General features: G+C 42.5%; 1 protein-coding gene across 1 annotated transcript in view; it reads right to left on the bottom strand.

The window, feature by feature from the left end:
• The window catches only part of ABCA12 (ATP binding cassette subfamily A member 12), an 84,419-nt gene that overhangs the window by 23,066 nt on the left and 46,820 nt on the right, over window positions 1-14,533 (bottom strand). The window contains exons 21-33 of the mRNA XM_050711645.1: window positions 13,238-13,352; window positions 11,568-11,897; window positions 10,616-10,685; window positions 10,381-10,515; window positions 9,542-9,697; window positions 8,628-8,805; window positions 6,860-7,078; window positions 6,005-6,201; window positions 5,447-5,607; window positions 3,926-3,949; window positions 3,466-3,678; window positions 2,254-2,392; window positions 693-945 (exon numbers count right to left, since the gene is read on the bottom strand). Of these exons, the coding sequence (XP_050567602.1) occupies window positions 693-945; window positions 2,254-2,392; window positions 3,466-3,678; window positions 3,926-3,949; window positions 5,447-5,607; window positions 6,005-6,201; window positions 6,860-7,078; window positions 8,628-8,805; window positions 9,542-9,697; window positions 10,381-10,515; window positions 10,616-10,685; window positions 11,568-11,897; window positions 13,238-13,352 (2,190 nt within the window). The remainder of the gene's footprint in view (window positions 1-692; window positions 946-2,253; window positions 2,393-3,465; window positions 3,679-3,925; window positions 3,950-5,446; window positions 5,608-6,004; window positions 6,202-6,859; window positions 7,079-8,627; window positions 8,806-9,541; window positions 9,698-10,380; window positions 10,516-10,615; window positions 10,686-11,567; window positions 11,898-13,237; window positions 13,353-14,533) is intronic.

The raw sequence follows: 14,533 nt of genomic DNA on the forward strand, positions 1-14,533 counted from the left end.
ATGAGCAGTCCTGGGAAAGAACACCTGAGAGCAGATGTGTGATTTGTAATGATGTTCCAGATTAATTTTATATTGCTCACTTAAAGCTGAGAACCACTGGAGAAAGCAGTTCACCTCATGACATCAGGACGGGACAAATTATATTCCTTTTGGTAATGGGATTTTTAAGCACAAGGAAATCATTCGGTGGTAACGTCCTAATCATGCTCTTCAGATCACTGCATGCCTTGGACTAGTGAGTCCTGGGCGAGACAGCATGTCCTGTACTACCAGAGGGGAGGGCAATGCAGCCAGTTCACAAGATGAACAGAACTTGATCCTGCAGTTGTAATGCTGGAGCCAACTAATGTGGCACCTCCATTTCACATCAGGCGAAGAGTAAATATATTTTTTAAAAAATCCTTTCAAGGCAGCATGGCTGTCACAGGGACAGAAGACTCCAATGGCAAACACAACAACGAATATTTTTCATATATTTCAGAGTTAATTCCAACTGAGAGGTTGTTTTTCTAAAGCTTTCTGATTGCTGGTCTAAGCCAAGCCATCTCCCCTAGAAAACCCCTAGGAACAGGATTTTATCACTACTTGTTATCTGCATGATACTTTTTCACTGTATTTGCTTAAAAATAATCCTGGTGATAACAACTGGCTTTTATAAACCAGCGAGTTTAAGGATGAAAAACAGCACTCACCCAAAGAAATCTGCCTGGTCAGATGTGCCGTACAGAGAGGGGGAAAGAATCAGTTCTGGATATTCAGTCTCCTTAGTTCTCAGCGTCCCAAGTCCCATTGCTGCCATCACAAAGAGGACTGGGAGGATGACCTGAGCAATGAAGCCTCTGACATCCCGCCGGGTATGGTGGAATCTCTTAATGAATAAAGCTGATGTCTTCTTAAGCAGCAATGGCAAACCTTGCAGGCTCTTTGACCTGATCAGGAGCTGATCTGGGCACAAAAGAACGCATTTCGTCATGGATCAGTATTTGCAAAATGCAGAGAAATAACAGTTATAGGTCCCAGGGAATAACCTTGGCTACCTTCTCTCCCTTTTCAGATGGAAAAATCAGAACTACTAGGTTGGAACATACCCTCTTTGGACAGGATTCAGGTTTTGTCTTGAGTCATGAGCTCAGTAACACCAATTTTTAGCTTGATTTCAAATGTATACACATGGTATGCATTTTGACATCTTGCAAGAGGAATGCACACTTCCAGATGCAACAAGTTATCTACATCCTACCTACCTGGTTGCAACTTTTATATTTGCAAACTGAAAATTCTCGTCATTGAGAAAGCAGGTCCTCAGACAAATCAATAAGAGAATTCATTCAGGTACAAGAAAAAAGGCACAAACTAATTGATCACTTACGTGGACAAGTTTGCAGCACTTTAAAAGCAGAACCAAACCCTGTGCAACCTATTCCTCTCCATAAAATATTAACCTATATAATGCAACACGAAGCAAATCACCTTCAGTGCTCTCATTAGGCATGACATAAAACACTTCTCTACATGTCTGAGTTACTGTTTATGGAGCTGCACATCTCCAGTGCAGGTCAGCTTCGAGAAGCAAGTATGAAAATGCCTCTGTGTCGTCCCTTAACTGTTACCCTAACTGTAAATGATATATTCATAAGTAAAAAACTTTTCTTTGTCAGAAAGGATGTTCAGGATTTTTTTGGACCATGCCACCTTCTGCAGCTCTCAAACTCTTGGAGATAATGGTGTAGCTTGACTCTCTTCTGAAGGGGAATTTATGCCACTGTCTGGCCCTTTTTGCTGTTTGCCCTTACTGGAATGGTTGGGACACAGCAAAGAGCTCCAAGAAAGATCCAGCTCAGAGCTGTGCTGCTTTTGCAGCAGGCTAAGGGGTTTCCACAAAGTTTCTCTCAAATTCTACTAATTGCGTAGAAATAAACCTCTGCATCAATTACAGCAATTACTTTCAAAGGTATACATTTGCTCCTTCACCCACATACTATGTTTGATTAGATTAAACCTGAATCAAATTAAAGGGAGGTGGATACAAACAAGCCCCCTCTGTAATTTGTTCTGCGATTCAGACATTCCAAACCAGTGGATCTAAACAACTGTTGAGTGCTGTGCTTCTAGTGATTAATTGGTTTTGTGATTCCTGGTTGGGTGAAACGTGGTTTCCAACATAGAAAGAGGACAGGAAAGCTCAAATCAGTCTATCGTTCACTTTTTGCATCTGTGACAAATCTGGAATAAAACCTGGAGGTAATTCAGTACCATCTCTCTCCGTGAAGGTATCCGTGTTCACAGACATTTCGTCACTGCCAATTTGACCACTGGCTCCAGGCAGTTGTTGAGGCAGTTCAGTATCGTCTTGTGGGTCCTTCCCTAGCTCTTTTGTCAGATTGAGAAACACCTACACAGCAAGAAAACATAAAGGAAAATTGGTCCAAATTACTCCATTTTCCAAACCAATAATCAGAATCCACTCTCCTACATGCTTCTGTAGCTCCCATTCCTACTCTGTCACTGTTTGTGGAGCAATCGCGGATGACAATCCTCTTTTTGTTCCCTTTGTGTTCTGAGGGAGAAATTCACTTTTTTTCAGTATAAAATAGTTTTTGTCCAGCTACCTGTCACCTCTCTTGCTGCAGCAGTGGCAAACTAAACTTCTGCAGCTGCCCACAGTTGGACTTACTTTGCCCTAATGCCACCCTGCTACCATGACTACTGAGTAGGTGTTAAAGAAGCTGCATTTCAGCACACAGGCAGTTTACCCTGCTTGGCATCAGTAAAGAAACAAGTAGGGTTGTCTCCCTGGGATATTTTCCTCTCCAGCCTCTGACAATCCTGACTACTTCAACACAAATAAACATGGATTTCTGGACAGAAAGGTGACAAACTGCGTCTCCACTGCAAGAGGAAGGTTGCATCATTTAAAACTTCTTCTTAAAACTCATTGTTTAAAGCTGCTTTTTGTTTCTGATGTAACTAAATGTTTGTGGTTATTGTGTTTATTATGACAAGAGATTTTCTGTGGGCAGGAAGATGCCTGTGTTACTCTGAGATGCTCCAGGTGACACACTTGTGCACGGCAGCATCCATGCTGAAGTTTAGCATTTAGACTGTTTTCTAACTGTCTAGAGACAACCCCAAATTCATGGCAGTGAGAAGCAAACCTCAAACAGAAATGTGTCTTCGCCCTCTCTCCCCTGTCTAACTCCAACATCTTATTTTCTGGGTAAAATGCTGAAAGGTCTTAGCAAGGTAAGACAGTGGTATGCTTTGTGCATTAGTAGATTTAGTAGATCGATGAATTCATCTACATGCTCGCATGTTCATAAACGTAGCACAGTGAGAAACCAAACCACCTCTTCCCTTGCCTGTGACTCCCACATCCCAAACATGCCATCACCTACCCCAGAAAGCAGACCTACACAGTTCTGGGAAGTTAATAACATTTCATTTAATCGAGTCCTGAGCTCATACCTCTTCCACGGTTGTGTTTGAAATCCCATAGCAACCAAGGTGGAGATCACTCAAGCTGGTATCGAGGGCTCTGAGAAGCGCCTGGTAGGCCCCCGAGACTGTTGACTTGAAGGGGGGAAGCACGTACACGAGCTCCCCACCAATGTCCTCCTTGAGATAAGCCTCTGGAAGGTGGGACTGGATCAGGGAGGTCACTGCTGCGGTGTCACACTCCTCTATCATATTCTGAAAAAGGAGGAAAATGCTCTGGTCAATGAGAGGGCTGTGAGGTCAAGGGCTGTGAGGTCAATATTCCTGCTGCAGGATTCAGCCCAAATTCTGTCCTGCAGTATAACCAGTGGGCAAACTTAATCCAGACAGGCAATATTTCAGTTTACACACTAAAAGAAGATGAAACTGGGTTTCTGGCATTTGAAGAAGACTGAAAGATGTGGCACAGAATCCCTGCCCCTCACTGTGCTGAGGAAGAGATGAGCTCTGGGGACTTTTTGGACTACACTGTGCCCATCTTGGTCCATGCAGAGCTCACCAAGCTCCCGCTGTCCACAAGCATACAAGGATTGGGACAGATTGACCATTTTGTACCAGCTAGAGGGTTTACAGTACAGACAAAAAGCCTAGCCACAAAGGAGAGTTGACACCTGAACTTGGCTGCCAGCACAATTACAACCTTTTTCCCCATGAAAAACAGGGCTTGCACATGGGTCCTTTTTCATTTTTTCTATCTATACTGCCAGCAATTTGGAAGAGGGGCTGATCTCTTACAGTATCTGTGTGTTATTCTGTGTGCTGGGGCTACCAACAGCACTGTAATAAAGGCTTTAAGAACAGAGTTCCTCCCTCCTTGCAAACAGCAGAACAAATATTTCGCCTCAGGCCAGGTACTATCCACAGGCCTTTCCCATCTCTTATCTCTGAACTCCAGAATTCACACTCTGCACCTGGCCTTGCCTTTAACCCTCACAGAGACCCTGTTCTTTTCCAACAAAGCAGAAAGCCGAAATTTCTGCTTGTTGAGGGTCGCAGAGCCTGGTATGATGTCCTCCCTGGCGGCTGGTTTGGAGATCCTCCCTCTGCTTCAAGGAACGTGCTCTGTCAGCATCTTTCCCTGAGACACAGCGTGCTCACATGCAGATCTTCAGGAGCTCTTTGGTGCCTCTCTCTGCATCCAACGCAACCACTTTGGTACTGCTTCCATCCTCAGCTCCTGCCAACAGCATCCCTGAGCAAGCCTCGATGCTCACCTTCAGAGATGAAGCTGCTGAGAGCTCATGCTACATGTGGGCTCAAACACCAGGCATCTCTGTGTCTGCTCCCTGCAGTACCTGCTGTGGTGACCATGCCCACGGGACATGAAAGGGAGCCAGGGCCAGAAGGGAAGGGAGGGTAAAGAGGATTGCATTGCTCACCTGGGCACAGGAGGCTCAGATTCACACCTCTGCCTTGTCTGTTAGATCTGCAGCTAAGACTCCTATGTTTTGGGGAACTCTCCATGTAGGCTGTCTTTCTGAAGGAAACTTATCTATAAAAGTGTGTGAATTCCAGCACAGGACAGACAGAGTGAGCCAGAGAGCACAGTGCACTGTGCCTTGTGTACCTCAGTGGCTGGAGCATATAAGAAAGTGTTCTTAATAGCAATCTACAGGCTGTAGTTACATGTTTACAAAGCCAGCATGTGCTTTAACCTGTGTGTCCAAAACCAAAAGTTTCAACCCAAAATGCATCCCATTTTCACCCTGCAATAAAACGGTCACATAAAGAATCCATTCCATGGAAGAGAAATTAGACTGAAATAACCATTCCATGGCAGAGATCTAAGACTAAGATGAACCTTCTGCAATGTGCTTCATTTCTGTGGGACACTGACTTGCCTCCTTCCTTCACGTCATACAACTGACTCAGTTTCCCACCCAAGATGTCTATCATAACATCACACATTTATCTTAAAATGAGGCTAAATTTGTAGGACTCTGACACAAACCTTTTTTTTTGTGAGTGTCAGGTGGTATCCATCACCAAACGTTTCCTTGAGGTAGAACGGAGACCCACAGCATCTGAGCCCCCCATGCTCCAGGAAGGCGATTCGGTCACTCAGTACTTCTGCTTCATCCAAGTGATGTGTTGAAAGAATGATGGTTCTGCCTGGGAAACAGAAAACTGATGTCAACCAACACAGAACAGACATACAGGATTACATAGGACAGGTGAAAGCTTCACCGAATGAGGGCACGCAGAGCATCAGGTGAAAAATCAACTGTGCTTTTTGGAAATTAATAATGAAACTGGATGAAAGACAACATTAGAGAGAAGTTGAAAGTTACTATCATAAGTTGTGTATTATCGTAAAGTTTATTTTCAAATGACATTGTGAATTTACAAGAAGAGCCTGGAATGCACCCAGAAGCTCTGCAAAGTCCCAGATCCCCACAGCTAGTTCTCTGTGGCCTCCAAAAACCGCTTCTCAAAGCCACTGATATCGCATTTCCAAGCGACACAAATCACTTCTGTGACTGAGCAGCATCTCATCTCATCACAGTACCTTTTTTATTCTTGGAAATAATTTCCCAAATACTCCTCCGAGAGCACGGATCCACCCCTGTGGTTGGTTCATCCAGGATTACCACCCTTGATCCACCCAGGAGAGCAATAGCTATAGACAACTTCCTCTTCATTCCCCCGGACAGGGAACCAGCTAGCTTATGACGATGGCTGTACAGTCCAGTCTCCTTCAAAGTCCTTCAAAACAAAGAAAAAACAACCCCCAGAGGTTGTCCTTCAGGCATCTTTTAAAAGCAGGGAATCTGAAAATACCCAAAAAACATAACTGCAAATGAAAAACTGCTCAAGTATGGACTGCTCTACTAAATGGTCACAGTGCACTGAGATGATTCATCCTATAGCTCAGCCACTGGGACTTTAATTTAAAAAATCTTTTTTTAGGATGTTTTCAAAGTTTCCATCTGACAAGCCAAGGTTAAAGGCTCAACCTCATCAACAGAGAACACCAAGATCCAAATTCCCTGGGATGTTCTGGCTGTTTCACTTCTCCGCAGAACCAATAAAGCCGACATCATCTTTCTGACTGGTTGATTAAATCCCTTTCTGGGGAAAATTGTAAAGAAGCAAGGACCAGACCCTTAGGCCAATAAATTCATCTCCAAAGAATTGCCAGAGAAGCTTGTGAACCCCCTGGAGAAAAGACGTTGTTTTCTTACAGCCCCAGATTTCAACACTCAATATCCTCCTCTAGGCAGACCAAGGCGTTATTTGAACTCCAGGCTGGGTCTGCAACTGTGCTCAAAACCATTCATCTGAGCTTTGTAGGGGCAATGGCACTACCACACAATAATTTTCAGAGCCCTCTCACTCTTCCCCAACCCTGCTGGTTTTATACCTCTTAACTTCTTGGTAGAGCTCTTCTTTACTCCAGTGAGGGACTTTGATGTACCCATAGAGCAGCAGGTGCTCCTTCGTGGTGAGGTAGTTGAAGAGCACGTTGTGCTGCATGCACACACCCATGTTCTTCCTGATAACCTCCTGATCAGTCCTGATGTCTTTGTCATAGACAACAATAGTACCTGATGATGTAGGGAACAACCCAGTCAAAATAGATCTGAAAGGGAAAAATAAATTGTAAAGGAAGTTAAGTAGAAAGCCAGACATGATTTTTTTCCACATGGTCCTGTACCTATCATTACTTGCAAAGCTTCCCTCCATCACCACCGCACTCCTTGCAGCCAGAAATAACAGAACACAGCTTCTTCTGCTGCCTGCCATGCTTGGGCAGAGCAGTGGCCAATTAACATCAAAGAACATCCTCCTCCCTCTCTGTAGGATTGTGAGGGCAAGTACCAAGTTTGCGCATGGAACTCTGGCTACTTTTCACATATACTTTTATCTTCCTTGGTCTTCCCCTCTCCAACTCGGACCACAGTGTGTCCCGTACATCGATACTCATGAATGCCCTTCACTTCCCATTTAATCACTGGTAATTCAGGTAATGCAGTTACTCTTCATTCTTTGAGGTTTGTCTGCAGCATCCAGACAGCCTCATACTGCTAACCACATCAGAGATTGCAAACCACATCTTCATCATACTAACCACATCATGGCAGGGAAACCTGATTTCACTGCCATTATTAAGAAGGAATGGGAGAGGACTTCCAGGCAAGGCACCTCACAGAGGGCAGCACTTTCAACTAGTTCAAGCTAATAATACTACCTAGTAATGCTACCTACCTAACAGACCCGAGTCAAACACCTTCTGCTTGGAATAACTACTTACATAATATGGGTTGTTTTTAGAGCTGTCCTGCAGGGAGTAAAGGGAGAAGATGCATCTCAGACTGCCTTTCACCCTCCCCGTGTTGCTCTCTCTCCTGGGACTTTTAACCCTCATTAAAAAGGAGAGGAGAAGTAACTTGCGACCTTACTCGGGATTTCAAGCCTGCACTAAGTTTCAAGAAGCCATTATATTTTTCTGTACATCACCTTTGCCTACACTTCACAAAGAGGACATGAGATGAATTTCTAATAAGCTGAGATGAAGCACACATCTGTCTTACCGATTTTGGCTCTTCTGGGGCTTCTATTTATCAACTTAATGTTGCTTTCAGAGTGATGCATATATATATATCAGTGGAGAAATCAAGTTCTACAGGTTTGTTTTACTGCTTTTATCTAACAACTCAAACAATAATTTATAAATGGCAAGGCTAGAAAGGCTGGAAGGCCAATGTATTAACCTACTGCCATCCCAGCCCAGTCAACACGTGAGTCTGTACAGCTGAAATATACCTCTATTAAGCTTTTGTGCTAATATCATTTCAACTTTGGCATGTGCAAAGCTACCCACAGCTTTCAGAGCAACCCAGCCCCAGGCACCAAAACCTCATGGAACAAAATGCTGGAACAGCTGCTGTGCTGTGTATTACAGTGATCCTACCAGACTAAAAAGCATATTCCTAAGCAGCAAAGGAGCTTTAATTCTAACAGATGAAGGGACAGCTGAGGTTGTCCAAGACCAAGATAAAACTGCAGGAGAGATCTGTCCTAATAAAGCATCTTATTCAGCTCCCCAACCCTGCACAGCCCCACTTGCTCTCTCATTCACCCTGCCATGCCCCACAGTATAAAACATCCCAACTTTAAAGAGCACATACATGGTCGTCGTTTTCCCAGCTCCATTGTGTCCCAGCAGGGAAGTTATATTCCCTTCATAGAAGTTGAGGCTGAGGTTGTCCACTGCAGCTTTGGATCCATAAACCTTTGTTATGCCACGGAGGGAGACTCCCAAGGTCAGGTCAGTGGGCTCTGGCTCCAGGTGAGGAGGGGGGGCACCTACAACACCAAAGGGAAGGGGCAGAGGACAGTTACTTTTTTTCATCTTATAAATAAGCAGGGCTTTTTATAGCATAAAATACAGCAAAGGTAGGTGCCTTTCAACAAGGAATGTAGAGAACATTTCAGAGGATCTGAATCATTTTGAGCTCTTCCGGATTTCTCCTTTTCACTTCTGCAACTTCTTACAACTCCTGACAGTAAGTGTTAATCACTTCTGAAAGGTCCCATATTTAGACGTTTCAGAGCACCTAACATAATCTATACTAAGAAAGCACAGCAAAACTACTAAATTATTTTTGTTAGGTAGAATCAGCAAGCTTGTATGTGTGAGCTCACTACATTTTACAGGCTAAATATTTAAAGAAACAAACAAAGCAGCACATATCCCTTTTGACAAGTGGAAACTTCTTTTTGCTTGCACAAACAAAAGTGTGTTTTTCTACACAGAGCATTGTAGGGTGAGGTATATGCATCTAAGGTATCTGCCAAACTACAGTATACACAAATATGAATGTGAATATCAGTAGTGGATTTCCATATCAAATAGGAAGAAAAAGGAAAATTTAAAAGCCAAATCTCCATTCAGGTAAGCAACAGTTTCCATTTTTTTCTGTGCTACAAAATAAGGATTAACACAGAAATGCGCTTTCTGAGAGCAGTGCCCCTTTACAAATTCCACTTTGTTTACTTGAAGTGTAAGTTGGCACTGCTACCCCATGTAGAATTCACATACATATCTTATTGTTGAGGGGAGTTTCTTTCCTCAGCATCAGCTTGCTGAAGAAGAGGCCTCTTTGTTTCTCACTCCAGAAGGGGAGGTAACTGTTGTATTCAAGCCAGTAAGATGGAAGGAACGGGAAATACCAGGGAGCAGCCATGCCATATCGTCCTGCAAGAAGAAAAAGAAACTCATCCAGGTATCTGCAGAAAGCACCACTATTAGATTGCACTCAAAATAACAAAAAATGAACTCCGTAGAGATCTCTCCTCTCTTGATGTGCTTCATGTACTACTGATACTTGGTAGAGGATTTTCCCTTAATTGGCACAATAGGAAGCATTTGCTAATTTGTTATTCTGAGTAACTTCATAGCCGGAGGGTTGGAGTACTTTACATTTTTCCACTGGGTAGATTTCTGTGTGCCAGTGGACTGCTTCATTAGGTGGGGAAGAAAAGCAAAAGACAAATGTACTGGCTCTTGCCCAAGGCAGGAATTACTTTTTGAAATCGAATGATATAAGTAACGCAACCCATAATCACTCAGCTGACAAATGCTGGCTAACATGCTCTGTTCTCATTTTCACCGACCAGACAGCAAACATACCCTCCTGTGTCCTTGGCTTCAGCTTCCTTATGGGTTTCACCTACCCACACGATATGCAGAAGAACCCTATTTTTCCCTCTGTCTTGTCCCAGTTTCATTAATACTCAGACATCCACCACTTAAGTCATGGGCCCTTTGGTCTAGGAACAGAACTATCCTGTGCGGGCAGACTGGAATCAGCCAGTGTTGTATTCATTGTTTTCCAAAGGAAATGGTACAGCAGCAACCTCAATGCAACATATCCTTACCTGGGAATACATTCCTTATATACCACCCCAGGATGAAGTAAATGAAGGAGTCTATCAGAATGAGCCAGCACATCCAGCCAAAGGAGGTGTTGTCTCCAATCATTGGGGATTTATACATGTTGTCCCACTGCAGACCTGCAGAAAGGAATTTAGAAATACAACAGAATCCATATTAGTTAATGAAACATCACATCCATGGGAACTCAAATACTAGTTTTTTGTACAATAAACGTACCTATGCCCTGTGCCTCGTAGCGAGCAATGTATTGACTTGCATAACTGAACGCAGTTGGGGACAACAGGCTCTGAGGAATAAACAAAATTGAAAACAAACAATTTTTGAATTAGTCTCAAAGAGAAATCAAGTCAGACAACCAATCAGGTACCTCACTGACTTGGTACAACAGCTAGAAAAATGAGGGAGATTTTTTCCAACAGTCACAAAGAGCAGTGGATGAGGCTTATGATGGACAGTGCTTCTGTGATGGTCTGTAATAACTCCTTACAGACTTCCCTCCTTTTGCTTCTACTCCCAGTACCCAACTTAATCCCTCATTCAGGGCTTTAATTTAGGCTTTTGAAATAAAGTTGTGATTGAAAATTACCTGAGGTGGCTAATAATTTTACCACTTGAATTAACAGGTGTCCTTTCTCAAATTCGGTGGACTCAAAGAAAACAAGTACAGCTTCTGGAACCTAATACCTATTTATTTCTACCCTTGGTAAGAGACATGGCTTTATGTCTCTTTCCGTGACTATGAATTTGAAATACATACAACTAAAGCACAAGCAGAGCCAGCCCTCCTTCACAGTCCTGAAACCTAAATTCCTTCCTGACCAGCCTTGCTGCTCGTGGTGGCTGAAGGTAACCCATTTTTGCCTTGCAATTTGCGAGGGTTCACACTACTCTGATTCAGTGGGCAGGTGGTAACTCCCTAAAATGGCACAAGTATTGTGTTCACTCCTAGAACACCACTAATTCCAGGGCTCCCTGAACCAGGCCATGGCCAGCTCTCCTGTTACGTGCTGTCATACCTGTCAACACCCACTGATGGAATTTAGAAAGGAATTTAGAATTTAGAATTCATGTATAATTGTGACACAAGCCTTAATAACAACTGAAGTGTACTGAAGGCGAATGCCTGCTTCCACACACATAATCCCCGTTACTGAAAAGCAGAACTTACCAGTAGGCTCTTCACTGAGAAGCTCAAGTGATTTTCAATGACAAGCAACACAATGAAGGGGAAGAAGGTGAGGATGTACACGAGACTGCCCACCAACGCTGCTATGTTGGTGTTGTTGAAGAAAACGCTGATGAAGTAGCTCATGGCTATGATGGACAGGCTGTAGTCCATGAGGTACAGGAACAGGAGTGATGTGTTTGTTTTGGGAAGGATGTCACCCACTTTTAGGATAACAATGAGGAAGGTGACAGTGATTAGAAGGAAGATGGCACATTCTATGAACCAGGCGATAAAATGGCTGCTTGCATTAACACCCATCATTTTCATGTACTACAGAGAGAAGGATTAAAAAGAAAAAAAAAAAAAGAAAGAATTACAAATGGCAAATGTTTATTAAGAGATTTTTTTTTCAGTGATAATAGGGCACACAAACAAAATATGCTCTGTCCTACTTTGGCATACTGCTCTGTTGATAACCAGGGAGAAACCATGCTCCCACATTTCTGGAATGCCCTGGGTTTGCAAAGCAGTCCATTGCAAACGAACAGCAGGGGCAGGATCTGCAAGCATCATGTGCCGCAACACGCAAGTTGCAAAGCAGCTGCTGGCATTACGTTTGTAACCTTTCTAAAGTATTTTGGTTATTTTTTTTTTAAAATAATGCTATTTGACTTGGTGGCTTGAACATAAAAACTCTTAGGTCCCTTTGAAGCTAAGCCATTTCACACACATCCCCAAGGCAATACATAAGAGATAAATTAGCATGGTTATACAGAAGTGATGTTAATTTATATTAGCTGATGATCAAGGCCACAAGACCTATAGAACTGTAAATTTGTATTGCTGAACCCAAAAGAAATGACCAATGCTGTTGTCTTGTTGTAGATAACACACCTAAACAGAAAACCGACACCCTAGGTCTTAGAGACAACGAAAGTGGGTTCCCAAAACTATACTGGGAACTAATGGGGCCGTCAACTAGCTATTGGGGTTCACTCATTGTCTGTCTCATTGGAGTTCATAGGGTGCCCTTTCTTAGAAAGGCTTTTTGGTGAATTAATATATTTCCATGGTACCAGATAAAAACCAAATCTGCCTAAGCTTTTGTTGTTTGCCGAAGCTTAGCTTTACAAAAAGTTCTTTGCTGTTCATCTGTTGCCTGTGCTCATACTGAAAACCCAAGTTACCGCAGTAAATTCCCTATGTTTCAATGTCATTTCTTTTCTTATAGGCAACCTGAAGGAAGGACTTCATTTCAGAGGAGCTGATGTAAAATGTAGCACCTTCTGAATTATTAAGTATAATAACTTCAAGGATAGGAAGAAAGTCCCTTTGTGTCTTTGTTCCCAGTAGGTACGACTCAAACTCAATTTTCAGGGAGCTTTAAATCTTCAGAAAACTTGCAATTTTGTGAGGTCCCCATGTTTCCAGTGTTCAGCATGGCAAAGCAATATTCTCACCACTTCAAGGGCAAATGCCCTGCACTTCTACATTCTTGTGCTTGGTTACAATGTCAGAATTCAAACACTGCAGGCCAGACAATAGGTATATGGAATATTATTTTCCTTAATGCTTGTTTTGCTCCATTTAATGTTGCACATGGGACCTACAACTCACTAATAAGGAAAATCTGTTTATAATTTTACATGCCCCAGAAAGTTTCAGTGTACCTCATAAAGCCTCAGATCTTTCTCTTGAACAAGTGTTTTAACAAAATCAGCTATAAACAGCACCCAGGCAGCCATCAGAGCAAATGGAAGAGAGTAGGTCACGCTGGTTAAGAACCTGTAAAAGGCAAATGCAGGCTTTAGCTGAATACAAAATGTTCTGGGGATTAAAGCTTTATACAGAATATATTTCTCAGAATAATACTTTGGCACAGGAAAAGACATGCTTATATTTCAAAATGTGAAGTATAATTAATAATTACAACAACAACAACAAAAGGCTATTTTTCCATTGCATTGGATTTTCTATTCATGAAACTCCTGGCTGTTCAAAAAAAAAAAAAAGTTTATTAAATCACACAGGGATTTCCAGCCAGGTTCTGGAAGCAGTTCTGCTCAGCAGCACCACTGGCATGAGCAGAAGAAACCACCATTGGCAGTGGCATCTCCTGGCTCTCTGGTGGGGTGCATCCAACCTGGAAACACCCCGTCAGCCAGCCCTTCTGTCAATAAATATAATGGCCAAATTTTGTTATCTGGCCATATTTCCTGGTGCTTGAGGTTGGATATCACTGCTTGCCCTCAGAGTGTCTGTCCTGCTGCCCCACAGGATGGGTATTACAGATCCAGGTCTGCAACGTGGGCTTCGCAATTCTTGGTTCTTCCTCCTTACAACCTTCCTCCCATGCCAAGTGTGCACTGAGAAAAGACACAACAATGGCCCAAAGTACAATTCTCATTTTGTGATGGAAAGTAAGTTTTTACAGTGGGAGATTGGGAGATTCAATTCATCGTATCTAAAGGGCTTATGTTTTCCTCCCTTATTTTTAAAACTGGCTTTAAAAAAAAAAATCGGTATTATTCCTGGGAAAAGTTCAATCCACAATAGCAATTTTTTTTTTAATTTACTTTTTTTTTAAATTACATTTTTGAATTGTAATGCCCAAAATTTCCCCAAACCAGCGCTTTTAGGAAATGCTTCCATGCAAATGAAGTCATATTTATAATGAACAATGAAAAGGCATTTTGGTAGCTTTACCAATTTTTGCCACCTTTTTTTTTTTTTTATCACCACCTTGTGCATTATCTCTAGGCTATAAAAAAATCAGTATTTCCCATACTTTCTTTGTAGTAGTACATATGTTCCTCCTATTTCTCTCCAGGACGGTAACTATGTGCTAAGAATTGATAAACAGCCATTTTATGATGACTTCTACTGGATGCAAATCCAAAGCCTTTAGGTAGTTTAATAACTGAGCAAACTCATGGCCCTCTGAATCCAGGGTGGAGAGGGAAACC

This window comes from Cygnus atratus, chromosome 6, assembly GCF_013377495.2.
Source record: "Cygnus atratus isolate AKBS03 ecotype Queensland, Australia chromosome 6, CAtr_DNAZoo_HiC_assembly, whole genome shotgun sequence".
Taxonomy (NCBI): domain Eukaryota; kingdom Metazoa; phylum Chordata; class Aves; order Anseriformes; family Anatidae; genus Cygnus; species Cygnus atratus.